Below are 21,461 nucleotides of genomic sequence, written 5' to 3' on the forward strand. Positions count from 1 at the left end.
GCCCAGCCACAAAGAGCAGCTTTAGTGAAACCTGTCAGCAGTTTGGTCAGTTTCAGCAGCCACAAAACATTTATAATATCTTTTTGAAGCACAACCCCTACAACTATCAAAGGATATCTGAACAGTGAGCAGATTTCAGGTCTAGCCAAAATTTTTTTCAGGTTCATTTTTGCCAGTTCATTATTGCCTACGCTATCAAAACACCTGCAATTTTCCATACCATAAGATTCCTCCTCTCAATCCTATCTGCCAGATTTGAAAAGGAGCCTACCCAGCGTCAGAGATAATCCTCTCTGCCATCACTCGGCTACCTTTAAGAATCCACCTCTCCGTACACGTTCTACTTCTAAACTTCTTGAGGTCTAAGTTTATTTCCCCTGGAAACATCAGCAAAACCTGTCTCTGCAACCCAGTGTGATGAGCTACACATTTTTTGAGCTCAATGTTGGGTTCTGAAGCTGCTTACGTTATTATAGATAAAGGGCTACAAACAGGACCAATTTGTCTAAAGGCCTGTGTGTTCAGATTATCAATTTTTTTAAGGAAAAAGCAAGCCTCTTCCTCTTTTCAACTTTGTTGCAGGCATTTGAGGTAAAGTATTTTCAAAACCACTTTTTTTCCATCCCCACGAAGAGGCAAGGCTAGTAAAAAAACTGAATTTAAATCAAGTCTGGCAGCAACAGGGAACACCTTTCACAGAGCAGCTAAATTTTTTTCCTGACTTTCAAATAAAAATACGCACAGAGCAGGAATGAAAGCCCCGCTCCAATGTAATGATAAATATGTCTAAAAATTCCCCATCACCTCTAAAGGTTAATTTTAGAAAAGCAATAGATAAAAATCACAGAGATTAGCATATTAATGTTTCCCAATCTCTATTTACAAATCTCATAAATCTGTTAATGGGTAATATTGAGTAGATAAGCGATGTTAATATAATGTGAAAAATATTAAATGCTAAAATTTGCAGTCTAAATCTGGGAGTGTGCATACAATACATTAAAAGGGACAAAATAGTGAATTTCATGGATTAAAGCATTAAGAGCTTGCAGTGTGACTGCCAGGCACAAGAAAAAGGATAAGTCTCACACGTACAAAGCAATCGGTGTCTTTAGGTCCAGAACAGCCTCCGGCGCATTCCCGGTGGCAGCAGTCGCTGACGTAGGGCCCGTAGCACCGTCCATCACACTGCTCCGCACACACGGTCTTCGTCACTAGGAGGAGGCAGGAGAAATGAACATGTCAGAATCACAGGTAAGGAAAGAGCTTTTCAACCACACGCTGAGGAGAACAACAAACCCAACAGCACACTGAAAAACTCCTCCAGTTTGAAGGTAATTGCTTCAATGGTACCGGGCAATTGCGTCCTCCTGGACACCATCACAACACTCTCTTCCAGAACAGAGATGTTGCTCAAGGACTGAGGAGGACGAATTTTTAAAGGGTTTGTTTTACCCTGGGAAATTCAAGCAGAATTTTATTTTCAAGTTATTAGGTTTTGTAAATAGCTGATGGAAGGGCACGAAACACACACGCGCACACACAAAAAAACAGAAGAGCCCATCAGTTCCATTTGAGTTTTTCCCCACAAAGAACAGCAACGCTGAGTAAGTGAGAGAGATTCAGAGTGAGTGGCAGTCTCAGAAACAAATGCTATTCTTGATGGCAACTGATTTGAGAAACAGGCAATGAGCTACCAGATCAGAATATAACCTGCAGACAGGAACATTCGGAAACCCCACTCAGCTTTCGCAAACAACACCAGCCAGCCTTCGTAAATAACACGAGCCAGCCTTCGTTCGCAGGGCAACAACTGTATTCTACCAACTGAAAAGTGCATGGATTTAAGTGGTACCACATCACTGTGCCTCAGGGCTTACTCCTGTGCAATGAACGGTCAGCAAGTGGAGCACCTTCCTCCCCTCATTCAGCTAGAGCCCATATCTTTATTTGATGGAAAATGAAATTAATATTATCCACAGGACTATAACAACTGCCGCCTACAGAATGCCAAGAAGCTGGGCTGTCAGCTGTCTTGATAAAACCAGGGATGTTACTCTTCTGTAATTAACCTTTACCATTTATTTTGTTAAAAGCTTTTAATGACTTCTCTGTGGAAAAGACTTTTTGAGAAGGCAGAGAACACAAAAATTCCATCCAACTTTCTGCTCAATTCTGCTGTTTAACATATTGGTAACTCCTTTCTAAGTACTTTCCAATCCAAATTCTGGAAATGCTTAAGGTAACGGCAAAGCTTCCTGATGCACACAGGATTTATTTAGGACATAAAAATGTAACTAATGAAGGAGAAATCATCATTTACAATCTATAGCATGCAGCGATGCGCTTTCAGAGTAATTCCACCTTGCTGATGCCAGAGGCAAACCCCCAGACAGCAAACACTTTTGTGTATTATGAAAGTCGATCGAAGAGATACAGGAAACTTCCGTGAATGCACTTGCTGTCAACACTGCTAGAGAAATAGATTAGAAGGATTTATTTATTTAAGTAACAGCACTGATAAACATTAGGACAGGGATATGAAATGGCATACGTGAAGAACAACACACACGCCAGGAGCTGACAGAGGCTCATCTCATGAAAACAAACAAAAGCTGTGTTCAGTCAGTGACTGCTTATTGCCCTCTACCAGTTCAGATACTGGTCCTTGATTTGCACCGCACCAGTCTCTCTGCTTTCACCTCAGAGGGAGGTGAGGCCCCTGTTTCCTAATGGCTCCCCCTCTACCATGAGTAGAGGGGCAGAGCATGCTCACTTCATTCCATCCCATGACGCAAACCCTCTGTTTCCCTTCATTACCCCTCAGACCAAGCATTGCTGCCCAGCCAAGGGGGGACCACACAAACCCTCTGCCTCCCTCTGACGCAGCGTCTGCTCACAACCACGCATTCCTCACATCTGAGATGGCACTCCAGCGCCAGGACACGCACGAGGCCATGCATTGAACGCCTCCTGTGGCAGCGGCACGGACGAGGGGCATCCAGACAGCTGCTGCCCCCAAACGCACGCTTGGTACCCCCTTCCAGCACGCTCTGCAGACAGAGGACACAGTGCTGGAGTTTCCCTCAGCGGCGCCATCCCACTTATCACCCCTAACAAGCCACAGCAGCACAGATCCTTCCTCTCTTTTTCCTTTATTAATTGCACTAGAGGCAGAGCACCAAGGAGACAAACTTCAGCTGCACATGATCAAAAGAGAAGAGGATGTGACACCACACCACGGTCACCCACTGGCAGGACGCTGCTAAAAAGCATCCCTCACTGTTGCTCCACAAATGTTTTGCTTAAAACTGGAAAGTTTCCATGGAAAGCCCCTCTGCGAAGACAATTAATATGAGCCACCAAATTAACTGAATTATCATCTCCTGCCCTCAGCGCCAGATGCTGTTGGGAGAGGGTTAAGGTGTTTGCCACCACCACCCAACCATAGCTTCTCCATGGAGGATATTTTCTGGCAGATATCTTCTGGCGTGTCCCATACCATGGGCTTCAAAACTCCTGGGAATCCTCCACCCCTGCCTCCCCAAAACCAAGCCCTGAGGAGGCGAATCCCTTGCCTGGAGGGGAGGAGGGCCCGGCCTTTGCTGTGCCCACAAACCACACTGACCACCCCAGGGAAAATCAGAAAGGGCACACTCGTCTCGTCAGCTCCGAAGCGTTTCCTTCTAGCGAGCCAGGACCTGTATTTACAGGATTACACACTTTTTCCTAGCTGAGCTGCAGATAATAGCGCTTCCCTAGGCTGTGTGGCTTAAACAGCGGTGGGAAATGAGCTCCAACAACAGCCACGGATTTAAGCAATTCACTGACATCTTTTCAGCTGTTTTCACACTATTAGGCTAAGACAAAGTCATCTGAATTACCCATTCTCCACTACAGCCCCGCTATAAGGCTTGTACAATGGGTAAAGGCTCAGATATCGTCATTTTTCAAAAAACTCCTTAACTTAGAATGCAATAATTCATCCCAGAGGATGTTTTCCTTCTTGAAAAAAAAGTCAAAGCACCCCCATACTGGGATTGACTCGGAGGGCTGCAGCTCTCTTTCATAGAATCATGGTATTGTTTGTGTTGGAAAGAACCTTAAAGCCCTTCCAGTTCCAACCTCCTTCCATGGGCAGGGACACCTCCCACTGGATCAGGGGCTCCAAGCCCCATCCAACCTGGCCTTGAACCCCTCCAGGGATGGGGCAGCCACCACTGCTCTGGGCACCCTGGGCCAGGGCCTCCCCACCCTCACAGCAAAACATTTCTGCCTAAGATCTCATCTCAATCTCCCGTCTTTCACCTTCAAACATTTCCCCCTCATCCTATCCCTGCCCTCCCTGATCCAGAGCCCCTCCCCAGCTTTCCTGGAGCCTCTTTCAGCACTGGAAGCTGCTCTAAGGTCTCCCCACAGCCTTCTCTTCTCCAGGCTGAACAACACAAACTCTCTCAAGCTCCACTCCTACGGGAAGTGCTCCAGCCCTCAGATCATCTTCGTGGCTGCACAGTCCTGGACAGAGTGCCTTCAGAAAGCACGGTTTGCTTATGGACAGGTCATTAGTTTAATGAGAGCCTTAAAGCTGCTGAAGATAGGAAACATTCTCAGCTTTCCTGAAGACCAGGACGTTACGAAGTTCTTTGCAAAATTTACAATTACAGTAAAGATTTGTCCCTGTTCTTCCTTAATTGTTTATTTTGCTCAGAAAAACAAACAACGCCAACAAAAATGTCAGCATTTCATTCTAGGAAAAGGCCACAACAAACCATATTTATCTTCTGTTTCGCTGCAGGCTGCATTTGCATTTTAACTGCTAGTGGTGCTATTGACCTGTCAGGCATCTTCAGTGGCACCACACGCTAAGCCAGAAAAGAGCCGAGTGGGATTGGAATGTTTTTGAGGACTCTTATTCACGACAGCTTGCAATGAAGGGCTTTCCCCAAATTAAAACAAGCACATGGAATTACTAAGTATTGTTTGAAGTCCTGAAACAATCCTGATTGTTCAGATTCCAAAAACCTAACTCAATAGTTCAGCTTCCTGCAATCTTTCTCATGCGGGAACATAAAGAAATTACACATGGCCCCACTGATTTCAATAGATTGTGAGCTTTTCCCTAAAAAGACTTTTCTCCAAATGCAATTAATTCATTTTATAGCTGTGCCTCAAGATCTAACTGAAAGGGTGAAATGTAAGGGTAAATATTACCCAAAATATCAAACTATGTGTTCAGGCTGATAAATATTGGTGGGTGGCTCCTAGAGAGGACACATGGCTTGAGATGGTGCCGAGAAGAGAGAGGGGACAGATGGTAGGGAACTGGGCACCAGCTGCAAACCCAAACCAGAGCAACCCTGCTCCAAGCCAAAAGAGAGAGAAGTGGAGCAATACTGACCTCCTCCTGTTCCCTAGTGTGGAGACCATCCACATGGGGAGCTGGTGCCCAGGGTGATCAGGAGCCTTCACATGGCATCCTTCCTCCAGCCCAGATACACACAGGAGACCCAGGAGACCCAGGCTGGCTGGGGTCTCAGAGGTATGCTAGGCACCAGATACTTGTTTCTTCACCCAACCGAACTGGGAGGAGAGCCTCCACTAATCACAGCTCAGGCCCCAAGTTTCAACCCAGATTTTTGAGGGCCAGGACAACCACCCGCCCTGACGCCTACTTTGTGGCATCCCAAGAAAAGTGAGAGTTCAGGTGCATAAACTGTTGCAGTCTGGACCAGGACAGCAGAAGACAGGGGCAAACACCAAGGTCTGGAAAAAACGTGCCATGTTCTGGGGTGGGTTTCTGGGGAGTGCAGAACATTCTAGTATTGCACTGCAATAAAGCAATAAACCATGTAGGGGACAGGGTGGAACGGGCTTTTCATATATGTGTGCAATAAATCAGTCCCTCTTATTGTTTCCCTTAATCTTTAATTATGTCAGGGCACTATAAATCTATGAAGGCAAAAATGGGAAGAAACTGCAATCAATGAAAAAGTCTTATGAACATGCAAAGTTATTAGAGAAATACAAGGATTTTAATTAAAGATGCTGGCTCTAAGCACAAATGCTGGGTTACCCTGATTGATCTGAGCTGCTGGTTCAGCTCTTTCTGCCTCCCCCATGAGGCTCCCGCTTGCATTTTGCTGCGCTAATTGGGTACCTACTGCATCGGCACCTCCTTCTTCTCAGCATCATCAGCCCCACAAAGACTGCGTAAACACAACTGTGCTCAGGGCAAACTCCTGTACATGTACACAGTCACAGAGCATTGGCTGAACATTCATGTTTCGGGTTTGATTTAAAGGCCATTTGCCTGTTTTGCATTCCCTTTGCTGGGCCTATATTTTAATTTTGGTTTTCCTCTTTAGTTTCAGTTACTTTCCTCCAGGACAAAGTGCATCATCTGTCATTATAATAAAATAACACATTCCATTTGTAGAAGTTTCGATTTCTTTTCATATGAAAAGTAAAATAAGCCTGAACTCTTAACAGACAGCAAAAATACTAAGAACTTGACCACAGATTTTCAAATTCAATTAGTAACTTCCCAAAGTGATTGTTCTTGTGGTTAAGTGGTTCACGTTCTATTTAGTGGGTGCCCGATACTCTTTGAAAAATAGATTATTTCATAAAGTATTTCCCCATTAGCCTTTCCTGACACTGAAACAAAGAATACCATCTAGCTTCTAATGTTCAATATGAATATTTACTAATAATTTAATTATAAAGGCAAAACAGATTGTGAACTGAATAAAACAGTACTCTGAAATTATATCTTCTTTATCTCCTAAGAGAAAAGCTTATTTTAAATTTCATATTAATTATCTTCTGAAACACCTAAATGTTCTTGTTGCCTCTAAAGAGATGTAAGGACAGAGTCAGATGGAGGTGGGGTTTCAGAAAAAAGCCAGGAATACAGAGAGACATGCTGGAAGGCAACATAAGAAGAAGCCAGGTAGATGGTATTCATGCAAAAAAGAAAGGATTTTCATTTTTTTCCATATGTAATTTGAAATGAAAGACACGGATTAAGATCTTTCATTTTTTTCTCCTTTTCCAGGAAAATCATTTCAGTCTTATCTCAGGAGGGGGGCTCATTAGAATTCTTTGCTTCAAGAGACTCAATGAAAGAGATGAAAATATTAAAATGCAGACATACCTTGGAGTTGTTTCTAGGAACAAACCTGTTTGACACGGGCATGAAGAAACGCTGAAGCACTTCCCTATGCGCGTTTGAAAGATGTGCATCCCCAAGGTGACCGGGTTAAGGTATACGCTACATTTGTGATACCGCTCATCCTATCTCCAGCTTGTATCGAAGGATAACATTTACAACTTTGAAAGCCAGGCATGTTTTTTCAAGTCAGAAATGAAGGCAGTGAAAGCACAACACCACTTTTATTTTCATGTTTTGAGTCCCTACTCGCATTCTTTGCTTCAGTTTGCAGAAGAAGACATTTTGAGAGAGTGCAATGAAGAAATGCCCATCACTAGCCTAATGTTCAGGCTTTTCCTTAAATCCTGCTGTTTAACCAAGGTGTAGAGAGGTCAGGGAGGTAAAGAGGATATGCTAGAAAATCAAATTCTATCCTTGACAATCAGCGGCTGCAGAGCAGTCTTGGAGGCAAAAGGCCGCAGAGCAGTTATTTCATATTAGAGATGTGCGATCTATATATCTCCCTGAAACTCGGATGTCTTTCCATAGTTTAGTATTTTAAATCCATAGTTGTGTTTAAGCCTGTCCCCCCTGTTTGGATTGAGAGGGCAGTCACGGTGAAAAGAAAGAGAGCTGCTACTCCTGGAGCAAACCCACTGTTTGGCTCTGCTAAAGCTGACTTCCCTGCACCACAGGTATGTTTTTCTCCCTGTGGTATTACTACTTTAATCCACCCAATCAGTTCACTGATTGGAGCACAAAGCTTTGTAGAGGTTGAGACCACGGGAGCTGATCCTACTACATGGACAGAGCCACACAGAGCACAGTTAGACTTCCCAGCTTCACATAAGCATTGCCACTAGCCATCCAGGGCGGTGGTGGAGTCTCTTTCCCTGGAGGGGTTCAACAAACGTGTAGACATGACACTTCAGGACATAGTTTAGTAGGCACGGTGGGGTTGAGCTGATGGTTAGACTGGATGAGCTTAGAGGTCTTCTCCAGCATTAATGACTTTATGATTCTATTCTACAAGCCTCTGCTTGCTAGCGTGAAGACGTGGGCTTGGATGGTACCATCTTTATACAATAGAACTCTCAAGGTTTGACAGTATCCCCAGATAAGCTAACCACCTAAGGCCTGAACAAGCCTACTCCAGTCTGGATATGCTACCCAGATTCTCACAGAGTTACTGATTTTAATAGACAAACAGGCTTCTCATTAGGACTAAGAATGAACCAGCATTAATTAATTCTATCCTAGCCACGATACAAAGGAATCTAGCTAGCCTGGGTTCAAGTCCCTTTCTGATACCGACTTCAGCACACAGCCTTGATGCAACGAGGCTGGCTGAGCACTGACTCCTTTGGGGCTTTCATAAAGACTGTCAGCAAAGGAGGGCGACGTATTGGCTTGATTCAGATAAAGCAGAACCTGCTTAGCATCACTGTATCTGGCTCGTTATGCAGTTACTCCTACAACCTGTCCTTAAGCATTTTTAATCACACCCGCAGATAAAGCTCAATATGAAACAGTAATATAACAACGCTAACTTTAGCAGAGCTGTAGCAGTCATCAGCTTTGCTGGCAGCATCAGGTGATGCTCCTGAATGAAAAGCAGCGCCCGGCAGGGTGGCAAAGCCTCTGCAGGCACACAGCTCCATCTCCTCTGCACCTCACTTTGCCACGGACAGGAGGTCAGCCTGGATTTCCTGCTCGTGCTCACCTTAAAACGCTCATGTCAAGCTGTCTGCCATTTCTAATTTCCTCTTATCTCCTGCTCCGAGCAGGCAAGAAAAGAAAGAGGCATAGTTGCACTGCTCGTAATATTTCCAGAAGAAAAGGCAGATGACATTGGGCCATCATCAGGTCGGTGAGTTGGTTGGTGTGCTCGCTTGATAGCGGTTAATTTGTCACAATCCCATCCTCCTATCTACAACTCAGCTGAGGAAACAAGCACGAGCCAGGGCAGGGCTCTCCTGGGGAGACAGCAACGATTTCATTTCCTGGGAAGGCTCTAGTAAATCCAACCTATATCCACTTTCCTGAATTTCAAAGGATAGAAACGTGAAGGAGAGCTTTGCTCCTGTAAGGTGGAAAAAACTTGTGGGAAAAGACAGCTCTCAACTTTCTCCTCTCTTTCTATTTACTAATATTGTGACTGCACTTCCAGCACTTGAGGGCCTGCCTGACAGAGCTGGAAGCACACAGGGAAGAAACTCTCTCAATACAGTTTTTTATTCATTTTAATGCTCTCTACATTTAAGAGGACAGACAGACATTGTGAACACTTCACTTAACTACTTCCTTCACAGAAAACCTATTCTTCTCTCTTTCGCCACAGCACATTCCGAGTTATTATAAAGAAAACAATTCTGCAAGCTAGCTAATATTCCCAGGCTCCCACTGAAATTAGCAGAGCATTTTGGCATGAGGAACTTTGCAGTGTCAGGCCATCGTTAAACATCTCCAAATCTGCCTTGTAGTTCTTTCTGTTCCTACGGTATTCACTTCGGTGTGTTCCAAAATACCCATCAATATTCTCAGGAGCCACGCTCTCTGTTGCTGCCAAGCAGCAAAAAGACAATTCAAGCGAGCTTAAGCATTTTTAGAAAGCACAAGGGAGGAGAGAAAACATCAGTTCACACGGGTGGGGAAAAAGCAGAGCATCTGTTGGTAAAAATATATGGAAAAAAAACTTGAACTATTTTAGAATTATACAAAAAGAAGGATTTATAGTATCCCTTCACAATTAAATAAAAGTAGGATCCCTGATACATTATTTTTCAGCCCTTCGTTTCTCAGTCTTACGTACTTACAGGTCTGGCAGTGATTTTCTGTGGGTCCCCAGCACCGGCCTGTGCAGGACTTGTGGCAGCGACCACCTGCAGGACAGACAGAAAGGGAGAGAGATAAGAAACTTCCTTTCACTTCTTCACCATCCAGCAGGTGCTGAAGAGGAGGGTCCATCTCATCTTTGGAAGGGTTTTACACTTCATTGAAAAGCTAAGACTAGGTTAAACCTATGACAAAGTTGAAACAGGGTCTGTTAAAAAGGCCCAGGTAGATACTAGAATGAATACATGACAGATGAGTACTTATTGAAGTGCTTTATATCCTAAATACCTCTGGTACAATGACCAGGATGCTTTAAAATTAAAAAGATGAACAAGTCTGGAGGACTGAAGAACAATTTCATAACCTGGTGCTATCACTATTGCTCTCTCTGTCCTAGGTAGGACCCACTCGTTCCTCCACAGCAGAAGGGATGGCTGTGCTAGAGAGGACTTCCATCTCTCTGTCCCATATTCAATTTAATCAGAACAACAGGGTTTATAACATTTGGTCCCTTTGACTAAATGCCACTCCCACACCCCCAAAACCTTGCAGTCTTTACATCCACTCTCATGGCAAAGGGAACGGGCCCTGTGCAACCACCTAACCCCATCGAAGCGCTTAGCGCCTTTCCATTTCCAACTGCTGATCCTCGATTTGCCAGTGGTTGTGCTTCTGATGAAACCTCATGCTCCTTCAAAACCTAGAGGTGATGTTCCACATCATCCTTCCACGCGTTGACAGGTGTGGATAGGCTCTCAAGAAAGAACTTTAAGAGCTTCCATTGTAAAATGCAGGCGGAGGAGGAAGAGTTAGCAATGGCAGCTTTCATCAACTGCTATAAACTACTCAGTAAACGGCAACTGAAGCCCGCATGAGCTGAAGAGAGAGTTGAGTTCACAGGTTCCATTTCATGGCTCAGTGCTGACCGTGGTGTGAGAGAACAAAAAGCACGCAGAAGACCTGTCATGTTCTCCTCTGGCTGCATCTTACATTACTTGAGCAAACACTTGGACAGTCCAGTTCCTACCGCGGGTGAGTGGAGACCTCACTCCACCACTCTCATCCAGACGTGGCCAGAGCTCAGTCACGCTCCTGCTCTTTGGGCTTGTCCCTCTTGAAAGCTGAACACTTTCAAGGGTGCGCACAGAGATGCTGCCTCGCTGCACCCCAGCTGCTAAAACCGTGAGGGGGGGCCGCCAAGCCCTTTATGTCGAGTTCAAGGGATGAGCTGAGAAACCCAGCATAAGCGCCGCCAAAGCCTAGGCACAGTCCTTACTGCTGCTCTTTTGACCGCAGGAACCAAACCTCATTTTTGATTAAGCTTTTATTCATCACTGAACACCGTCGAGAATCTATTAAGCGAATTTTGAACCTGATTCAGAGGCTTACCTTGCAGCTCCTGCGAACACTGCTCTACCAGACTAAATCAAATACTTGCACATGACCTGATAGGACATAGCAGTGGGAGAAAGCATAAAATGCCTCTCAGCAAAGGCTGGATCACCCTGAAAGAGCGCACTGCTCCTCAGGTATGAGGACCTACAAGACTGATGAGCAAACCCACTGTCACATTTGTGTGGACTTTCTCTCGGGCCGTTTCCAAAGCCAGCGCTTGCGCAGCCTTCCTGGGGCTATTGATGAGGTTGGATGATGATTCCCACACCATCTACCTTGTTAAAACTACCACCTCCTTTCTGCATTCATGTTCATTTAAAGCAATTACGCTTGGGAAGCATTATTGCTGACATCATCAGCCCATAATTTGCTGTCACGTTCTGCCATCTTTTTACGTATATCGCAAATATACTCTAAATACATAATGCAAACTCATCCTGGCTGACAGCGAGGGGACTCCTTCTGGTATGAATAATGCAACTTTAATCAGTAATAACGATTATTATGATTATTAAGAGACTACTGGAACCCTATGCAGAAAGCAAATACATCCATATTGATTTATAAAACACAAGTTGAAAAAGAAGGTGAGGTAAACAGCAAATTAAAGGAAGAATTTTAACTGAGGAGACTCAGAAATATTAAGTTTGTTTGTTGGCTTTGGTGCACATTCAGCTGAATAAAAATGACCCCCAGGAAGAGGGTTTTATAAAGTGGTTATCCCTGACCAACAGAAGTGGGAAGGAGAAAAGGTAGGGGCCTGGATGCACATCCAAATAACATTTCCACCATTTGGTCCTGGCCTGAGCAGCGCATCCCTCCCGAGGGGCAGCTCAGGAGGAACCGCAGCTCATGGACAACAGAGCCTCGTCTTGCAAGACTCTTGTTTTATGTCTGAATCTCCCTTGCAGTTAAATCTCACACCTGTCTGGCTAAATGGTCTGGAATTTAGGGAGGAAGCCAGAAACCTTGCTTCTAGATGCAGTGGAAAGCACTGCCCAGATCACTTGTAACCATAGGTTCCCCAGGTAGAACAAGCCACAAGCTTTCTGTCCGTGGACTAAGCTGAAAGGGGGGTGATTTAGATGAGGTCTCGAGGGAAATGTTTTGCTGTGAGGGTGGGGAGGCCCTGGCCCAGGTTGCCCAGAGCAGTGGTGGCTGTCCCATCCCTGGAGGGGTTCCAGGCCAGGTTGGATGGGGCTTGGAGCCCCTATCCAGTGGGAGGTGTCTCTGCCCATGGCAGGGGTGGAACTGGATGGGCTTTGAGGTCCCTTCCAACCCAAACCAATCTGTGATTCTATCCCCTTCCTAAACATCTCGCATGCCCTGGACATTCTGCTGCACTGCACCCCTCCATGCACCCCTCCAAGTGATCTCTAACGAGAGAGGCTGCCTGCACTTCTACAAAAGCTACATTCACAATAAAAATCTTCATATCTGGAACTCGCAGGTGCTGAGCCAGCCCTTGGTATACAACCAAAACCATATTCAGAAATAAAAGCAATCCAGCATCTTCAAAAATCATTCAACATTTTCTTAACTTGCATGCCTGCTTCCTGCTACCTGACTTTGTTTGGCAGTGTCAGATGGTCATTTGCATTGAAATAGAGATATTTAACCATATAGCAAGAAAGTGCTGCTAGTTTGCTTTTTTTTCACTGGGAACTCAGAGTATGTGCTTCATTGTTCTCACTTTTTTCCGCTGTAAAGACATGAGGAGGAGCAGAACCTGTGGGCAGCACATCTCTGAGCTGTTATTGAAGGACAAATTTACCAAGAACTAAAACCAAAAAACAAACTCCCTCTAATAGAAAAAAAATCACTTTCTTGGTTCTCAACAGGAACCAGTCCACATTCTGCCTTCATGTAACTCAGTATTTCACCTGTTTTCCCCTGGAATAAGGACAGATTGCTCCCCATTCCAGATTAGCTCTGTAACTCCAGCACAAACACAGTCCCATGGAAGTCAACGTAAGTAGCCAGGAGCAAAAGGAGCCTTCACATGAGGAGCAGGTGTCACAGATAGATTTGTATGTCAATAATACCTGTATTGGTCCTAAGACTGATGAGGTCCTTGAAATAATTCCATTACTTCTCACAGATCTTTCTGTACAGATTTGTTAGCATTTTTAGATTCTGCTGAGCCAATAGATTCGAGAAAATAAATCATCAAACCATTCTGGGCGTACAATAAATTATTTCCATTACTCCTCATGTCTCTGAAATATTCTAAACCTCTCCAACGTGCAGCAGTAGGGGCTAAAATAAATGCCTACTGAAGAAATGGCAAACCACGAAAGCACAGAAGTGCTCTCCTTCTTGTTTCAATGCAGCAGGCAGGACAGAGGCAGGACTCCTTCCTACGATCTCCTCCACTGTTTCTTGATGACAAAAGAAGCTGATTTTCTTAAAGTCCTGATTTTCTTAAAGTGGGAACTGGGAACGCTCAGCCACAGTGAAACAGCCCATCTGTAACAACTCATATCTGTTCTTATTTCAATCATAGAGTCATAGAACAGTTTAGGTTGGAAGGGATATTAAAGACCATCCAGTTCCGACCCCCCTGCCATGGGCAGGGACACCTCCCACTGGATCAGGCTGCCCAAGTAGGATGTGTCCCTGCCCATCACAGAGGGGTTGGAACCCCCCCTCAAACCGGGATTTAAGAATTAGCTGGAATTTGGCCAAAAATCCAATCTCTGCAGGGCTCTACCTTGCCCATTCACTTAATTCTTGCACATCAGCGACAGCGTGTAAGTAAAAAGAGTTTTTTTCTTTTCCAAACCAGATATGGAGAGGAAGAACTTGAAAAAAATCTCCCACCTCGTTACAGATGTGACACACGAGTACATTTCTGCCCCTGGTTTTGCACGGTTTTATGTATGCGATGATATTTCGCTCATGAGACTGCAGCGGAGGAGGGAAGGAGTTAAAGGGAGGCTTACATCATTTTTACAGGGTCTGCTAGGAAATTTAAGTTTAAAAAGGGCAGATTCCCACTGGAACAGGAAAATTAATTTTGCTTTGGCAAATTCCACAGAGAAATCCAACGGCTCATCTCCTGGACTCACCTTCCCTTCGCCAATACTACTGCGACAGATTTTCTTTACACACTCTGGTGCAGAGAATTGTTGTTGTAACTTCCAGGACAGACTTTAATTTAGGAGAGATGCTTCTTCTCTCCCAATCATGGAAAGTCACCAGCAGAAACCATTTGCTGACAAGCTTGGGAAAGACCAAGGTTACTTCATCCTTGTATTTTCCTAAGAATTGAGCAGGGCTTTCCTGCGGCTCCAGACTGACTTTATTATTTCATGAACAGTAAAACCGCAAAGGATTAAGTTACTGACAAGACAAGAAAAATGAAGTCCTCTTCTTAGCTCTAAGCTGAGTGTAGTACAGAGAAGAAACATTGCTTCTTCCCTGTCAGCTGCCTCAAGCAGACCTCGCTCAGTAGGAGAAGAAAAGCAGAAATAAGAGGAGAAATGGTCTCACTTTACACAAAGCTTGCATTTAGAGATGGATTCTACCAGGTTAATAAATCATTAATAAACGTTAGCATACCTGCAACACACTGATACTGAGGTGCGAACAAACACAGTCAAAATAAAGTGGGTTTGATGGTTACAAGCCATGCTTATAAGCAGCCTCTTTACTTACCTAGCGGTCTAAAATAATTGATTAACTATCCAAGCACCTATAAATCATTTATTACCTTCTGTAAGCTGCTTACAGACTCATCCTTCAACCTAACAAAACTCACTTCTGCAAAAATGCTAGAGATGCCACACAGATTTTTCTAGACAAAACTACCCCAAGTTCGAGGAATGCTTCGTGGTCAGAGTCCCAGACTCTTCTTTCCACTGCTTAGGTGGGACAGAAGGTTTAAATACGCTTGTGTCTTGCTTATCTAGGCAGCTAAAACTCCTTAGATTTAGGTATGAACAGATAACAAAGTCAAAATACAATGCAAACACCTCAGCACAGCATTAACAAGAATTAAAGATACTATTGTTGTGATTGATTGTTCTGCTTTTATCAGGCTGTAACGCTTTCCCTGTCCTTGTCTGACTATTCCTATTGTCACACGTTCATTCCTTCACATTTCTTTGTTAAGTAAAAATCATTTTGCATTTTCTACCAGCCCTGCCATAGCCTTCAGATCCCTTCTATTGATTTGGAAGTTAATTATCTAACAGAGACTCACACTTTTCAGGATTTCCTTTCTCCATGCCAGGAGAGACACGTGTCACAAGAAAAGGTAAAACCTTCTGAAAGGAAGAAAGGCTCTTATAGAAATATCTAGTCCTGCATTCTCCTCCTCTCTGTAGAAACATTCTGGGAGGCAGAAAGAAATCTCAGGGTCAATTCCTCTACCTCTATCAAACTCTGCTGCTTTCAGCGATGTCAGATGACTTCACCTTGGGATGTATCACCAAATAGTTTTCCAACATGGGATTAGTCCCATAAAATTCAAGTTTTTCTTTAATAAGATGTACCTGCACTGATATTTTTACTTCTGCTGTGGTAAATGGCAGCACTTAACTGACCTTTCCTGTCTCGTATTTGTACAGTTGCTTCTACCCTAAACTCCATGCCCGACAGAGGTTCCCTGCACAGATATTAATAGGATCACTTTGATACCAAAAATGCCAGCAACTAAAATTCTCTAAGGCTCATTTAGGAGTTTTAGAAAGCAAGAAACCTTTCATCAGGTCTGGGCAACATGCTGGAGTGATCTCCATCAATCACATGCAGTGAGACAAGAGCTGAGGACAGAATGTATTTCCTACTCAAATGCATACGTATAAGCTTTCCTAGGAATCTTATGCACATTCTATTACTTTCCAAGGTCTGATTTTAATATTATTATGAAGGTCACAAGAGTCAAAACTCCTGCTCATTTGGAGCTGGCTCCAGCTCTGCTTGACCTTGCATTAGACATAGGGAAACACTGCAAATAAGAGGGGATTACAGAAGAAGAGACTTCTGTTCGGCACAGATCACACTGAACACCAGGTGTTATCATCTTTAAAGAATGAACAGTGCCTGGAAAAACACTCTTTCAAATGAAACAGAGGGACATTCTGTCTAACTCTCAAAAAATACAATTACTTACATGAAATTTAAGCTTAAATAAAAAATATTCTACTTTTTTGTAATAGTAGCTACTTCTTGTATCAGCTTTACAGTGAAAACTCACATGGTGTTCATCAACGATGAATATTTCACTGTAGAAGCACAGCACCTTCTATAGATCCGCCACCATCCTCAGTCAAAGCTTTCTAGCGCCCACTCCACCACTGCCAGGTGTGGGCATCCAGCGTTTGGAGAACACTGGGGCTCGGCAACGGCAAAAGCCAACTCCCCCTGAACCCGATGTCCAATAGGGCCTTCAAACTCTGCCATTCCACAGCTCTAATCTTCCCCTCAGCCTCCTCAGCAGATAAGAGAGATGCACACGAATGGAGTGGGACTCCAGCACAGGCAGCTGAAAAGAAACTGGGATGGAAAACGGAAAGAGCCCAGGAGATACGCCCTGAAAGACAGGACCAGGGAGCGATACGGGTACAGCGTGAGGGAGAGATAAAACCGAGCAGCACCAAAAAAACCAAAAACTGAATATCAAAGGGGAACTCATTTTCTTGAGCAATGCAGGCTGGAGACAACCCCGGCGTGCGCACAGGCACGAGGGATGTGTGGAGAACGGCAGAATTACAGAGTGTCGCTAGATATGCTGGTGGCAGGCAGTTCTGATTTTAAGAGAGATTGGCCATCAGAGGGAAAGAAATAAATGGGAAGTCAAGAAGAGCAAGTCAGCAGCACCGACTGGGCGCACGGCGGTGGATGCACATCTCTCGCTGACAGCTCTGAGCTGACAGGAAGCTCACTGGAATGGTACTTAGCTGCTACAGACAAATGTCTTCAGGCCACAGCAACGACTACAGAAAGGGACCTGAGGGGGTAATGAAGACACCAGTTATTTTTCTCCACCTTGAACAGACATCGCTGGAAAGGCTGGGCGACTCGATGCATTAATTGTGGGTTTAGTCATCCACACAAAATAAAAACCTTTGTGTATGACATAGCCTAAAACTTTACACTGATTAAGCAATTAGGATCTATTAATTATCACTGCTCATAACTCTTAGCACAGAGCGATGTAAGTGAATTCCCACTACTGAGGTGGTGAATTAGTTCCAGTTGGCATCGAAAGCATCTCTGAACACATGCACACAGGGATCCGTAGCGAATGGGGCGACACAGCTGTAAGGCTAAAAGGACAGGAACATGGTAGGAAGGGTTGGACTCAATGATCCAAGAGGTCTTTTCCCATCTAGTGTTTCTACGATTCTATGACAGGTCAAGCCATACGTGCTGCATGGCAGGTTCGTCAAGAAAAACAAGCCCTCAGGAATCTCTCCTTGTAACTGCAAACCCTCACAGGCCTGCAGTTTAGAACAGTAGAGGAGCTCAGCCCATGTCTAAGGGGGGTCTACACTGGGGTCACAACTAAATGTCCTCCCTCATGTGAGTTGGGGTTGTTCAGCCTGGAGAAGAGAAGGCTGCGGGGAGATTACTTAGAGCAGCTTCCAGTGCTGAAAGGGGCTCCTGGAAACCTGGGGAAGGGCTCTTGGTCAGGGAGGGCAGGGACAGGATGGGGGCGGGGGGGGAGCGGTTTGAAGCTGAAAGAGGGGAGATTGAGGTGAGATCTTAGGAAGAAATATTTTCCTGTGAAGGTGGGGAGGCCCTGGCCCAGGATGCCCAGAGCAGTGGTGGCTGCTCCATCCCTGGAGGGGTTCAAGGCCTGGTTGGATGGGGCTTGGAGCCCCTGATCCAGTGGGAGGTGTCCCTGCCCATGGCAGGGGGTGGAACTGGGTGGGCTTTGAAGTCCCTTTCAACGAAAACCACTCTGTGATTCTATACGGACCATCCCCACAGCACACAGATCACAACTCCAATCACTTTAAAAATACAGGAGTAGCTCGTATTTTTGCTTTTCTCTCAACAGAAGCAGCAGGTGATGTTCCACCATCTGTAGATGCCAATGCTCAATTGGGACGTGGGATCATGCATCCTGCTCTTGCCTCCCAGGACACTAACCTCAGAAACAGTGCACATGCTCTTGCTCCCGGGAAGAGAAGAGCACAGAGCAGGCAGCTGTCTCTCCCTGGCCCTGGAAGGAAAGTGATGGACATGGCAGGCAACCAGCCGTGGGTTCTTGGCCCCCAGCTCAATGGTTAAAATCACTGAAGAAGCAGCACATCTAAGGGTCAGCCCATGCCCTTAAGACTATTTCTGTATCTTACCTGATGACTGTCTAATACTCAGAATTTTAACAGAGATAGTAGCAAAGAGCCCAACTCAGGCCAATCTGGGCCAGTTTCTGCTGGGATCTGGCAGGTACAGATCTGAATGCCTTCAGGCAAGGCAGAAAACTGAACCCTGTTCCCTGCCATTCTAATCTCCAATGTATTTCATAACAGGGAAGAAAGCTCCTTATTGAAAACATTTGAGTGGGAGCAGAAGACCGCACTGTGAGGGGACGGCAGCAGGCAAGCAGGCACCGCAGGTTCCCAGCAGAAGGAGACTGTAAATAGCCAACATCTCCCATGCCTTTATATCCATTTCAGCATTGATTTCCCCATGGTTTGCTCCTGGCAGGTACTATTTTAATGGGCTCCCTCCTCTGCATGGGCATGCCGAGAAGTGCATGAATTTCATCTCTAAAAAGCAATCACTGAGACGCCCAACGCTGTGACACCCGTATCCCCCCTTGTCCTGGGACACTGCCCATGAGCACTCAGCCAGGTGCTTCTGCTGGCAGCATGACAACACGTGAAATCAAACATCACGAACAAGATGAGCAGTGGTGACTCCTGCCGAGCAAAGCAGTCAGACATGCACCCGGATCAGTGCTTGTAAGAAACCATAAGCCAGATCTCCAGGTGCAGCAGCAGACCTGCTGCCCGATACATTCTCTTGGCTGAAAACAGATAGATGCAGATATAGGTTTCTTTTTTGGACAGAATCATAGAATAGTTTGGGTTGGAAGGGACCTCAAAGCCCATCCAGTTCCACCCCTGCCATGGGTAGGGACACCTCCCACTGGGCTCCAAGCCCCATCCAACCCGGCCTCGAACCCCTTTAGGGATGGGGCAGCCACCACTGCTCTGGGCAGCCTGGGTCAGGGCTTCCCCACCCTCATTGTGAAGAATTTCTGCCTAGTTACTATCTAATCCTAATCTTCCCCTTTCCAATTTAAAGCCATTCCTCCTACTCCACCCCCTTGTAAAAAGCCCCTCCTCAGCTTTCCTGGAGCCCCTTTCAGCACTGGAAGCTGCTCTGAGGTCTCCCCAGAGCCTTCTCTTCTCCAGGCTGAAGAACCCCAACTCTCTCAGCCTGTCCAATGTGTAACACTGGGAGGAAAACCTCTGCAGTGTTAGAGGAGATTTTCGAAGGAGGTTCTTGGCAACCTCCAAGACACACAGAGAAGCCCACGCCAAAGCTGGAGCTGTTCTTGTGCTTGTGTAATACCAACTCCTCCGCCCCTCAAACAGATCAAGTCAGTCAATACCCCATAAGTCAAACTAATGTCCTGCAGTAATGCTCCTGTAATGCTGCCAAAGCAGCAATAAAGTTTGAACAGAGGGACATACAGTTTTCATTTATTAAACAAAGTAATAACCTCAAAGAAAAGAAATGAGAAGTCGAAATTGAAGTGGCTTTTAAAATTCACTTTACTCTTCCTGATGCCACTAATGTCCCTAAAGTCTGGCTGGGTGCAGTTAGGTGTGCTCCTGTTTAATCTAACTTTTGACTCAACTGGATGGAAACATTAGAGAGGAACTTCCTGTCCCCGCAAAATCTGGAGTCCAGTTAAGACAAAGTTTGGTTAAGAATCGTAATACGCTTATTCAAATGTATCTCCAGCTATTCGAAACAGATCTGTTTACAACAAAACAACACTTTGACAACAGAAGCCCTTCTGCTGTTAGAAAACAATGCTCAGATTTATACTGTAATATTTAGATTCAGTGTTTGCTGTCCACAAAGATTTAATGAAAACAATCACACATACATATTTCAGACTAGATAATCTTCAGCTATCGGGATCTGCGCAGAGTGGATGATGTGGACACTCTGTGACTATTGTGTAGGTGTACTATAATGAACGCAGTATGAAGTTGCCTTCTCAGGTAGCAATTCATATTTTACTCTGTAAATATTTCCAATATTTCCCCAACCCCATAATGGTTTGGGTTGGAAGGGACCTCAAAGTCCATCCAGCTCCAACCCTACCATGGGCAGGGACACCTCCCACTGGATCAGGGGCTCCAAGCTCCATCCAACCTGGCCTTGAACCCCTCCAGGGATGGGGCAGCCACCATTGCTCTGGGCAACCTGGGCCAGGGCCTCCCCACCCTGACAGTAAAGCATTTTTTCCTAAGATCTAATTGCTAACGATGCTGGCTGGCTCGTCCCAACACTGCACCAAGCGCTGTGCTAACCCTCACGCCCTGCACAGCAGCACCAACCAATCCCACTTGGAGCTGGTGGATGTGCACCTTGCAGATCTGACAACAGACATTTTCAGGAGGGTGGGTGGCACACAGCAGCTTCAAGAACAAGTAGATGCAATTACGTGGCTGTAGTTTTTCTTTTCTTCGTCTTTCCCTAAGCAGCTCTTCAAAGGCATCTTGCTACAGCAGCTGGAGCTTGCTGTGAAAAGACCAATTCCACCCATCCACCCACTCACTACAAATCTGCCAATTACCATTCAATTAGAGTGCTTTAAATATTCGGAGTATTTGGGGTTTATTTCCTACTCTCAAGTACCACTGGTGTTTGTGATACAGCAAGATGCTTATAATGGAAAGAGATACTTTCATTTAAGCTGAAAGCCTCTCCCTTGTGCAAGATACTGCTTAAACGCCAACTTGCTTACAAACAGGTGGCACTCAGTAACACACCATACACAACTCGCTTCCTGTTAAAATGGAAGCATTTACCAACAGTTGCCATATACTGCTACCTGCAGCACTAACTAATAAAATCGTTAGGATGGAAAAGACCT

General features: G+C 45.0%; 1 protein-coding gene across 3 annotated transcripts in view; it reads right to left on the reverse strand.

Annotated features, from left to right (window-relative positions):
• The window catches only part of ERBB4 (erb-b2 receptor tyrosine kinase 4), a 669,634-nt gene that overhangs the window by 174,634 nt on the left and 473,539 nt on the right, over window positions 1–21,461 (reverse strand). For all 3 annotated transcript variants that reach the window (XM_054070102.1, XM_054070100.1, XM_054070101.1), the window contains exons 5-6: window positions 9,970–10,035; window positions 1,096–1,214 (exon numbers count right to left, since the gene is read on the reverse strand). In XM_054070102.1, coding sequence (XP_053926077.1) covers window positions 1,096–1,214; window positions 9,970–10,035 — 185 coding nt within the window. The remainder of the gene's footprint in view (window positions 1–1,095; window positions 1,215–9,969; window positions 10,036–21,461) is intronic.

The sequence above is a fragment of the Cuculus canorus genome, chromosome 6, assembly GCF_017976375.1.
Source record: "Cuculus canorus isolate bCucCan1 chromosome 6, bCucCan1.pri, whole genome shotgun sequence".
NCBI classification, from domain to species: domain Eukaryota; kingdom Metazoa; phylum Chordata; class Aves; order Cuculiformes; family Cuculidae; genus Cuculus; species Cuculus canorus.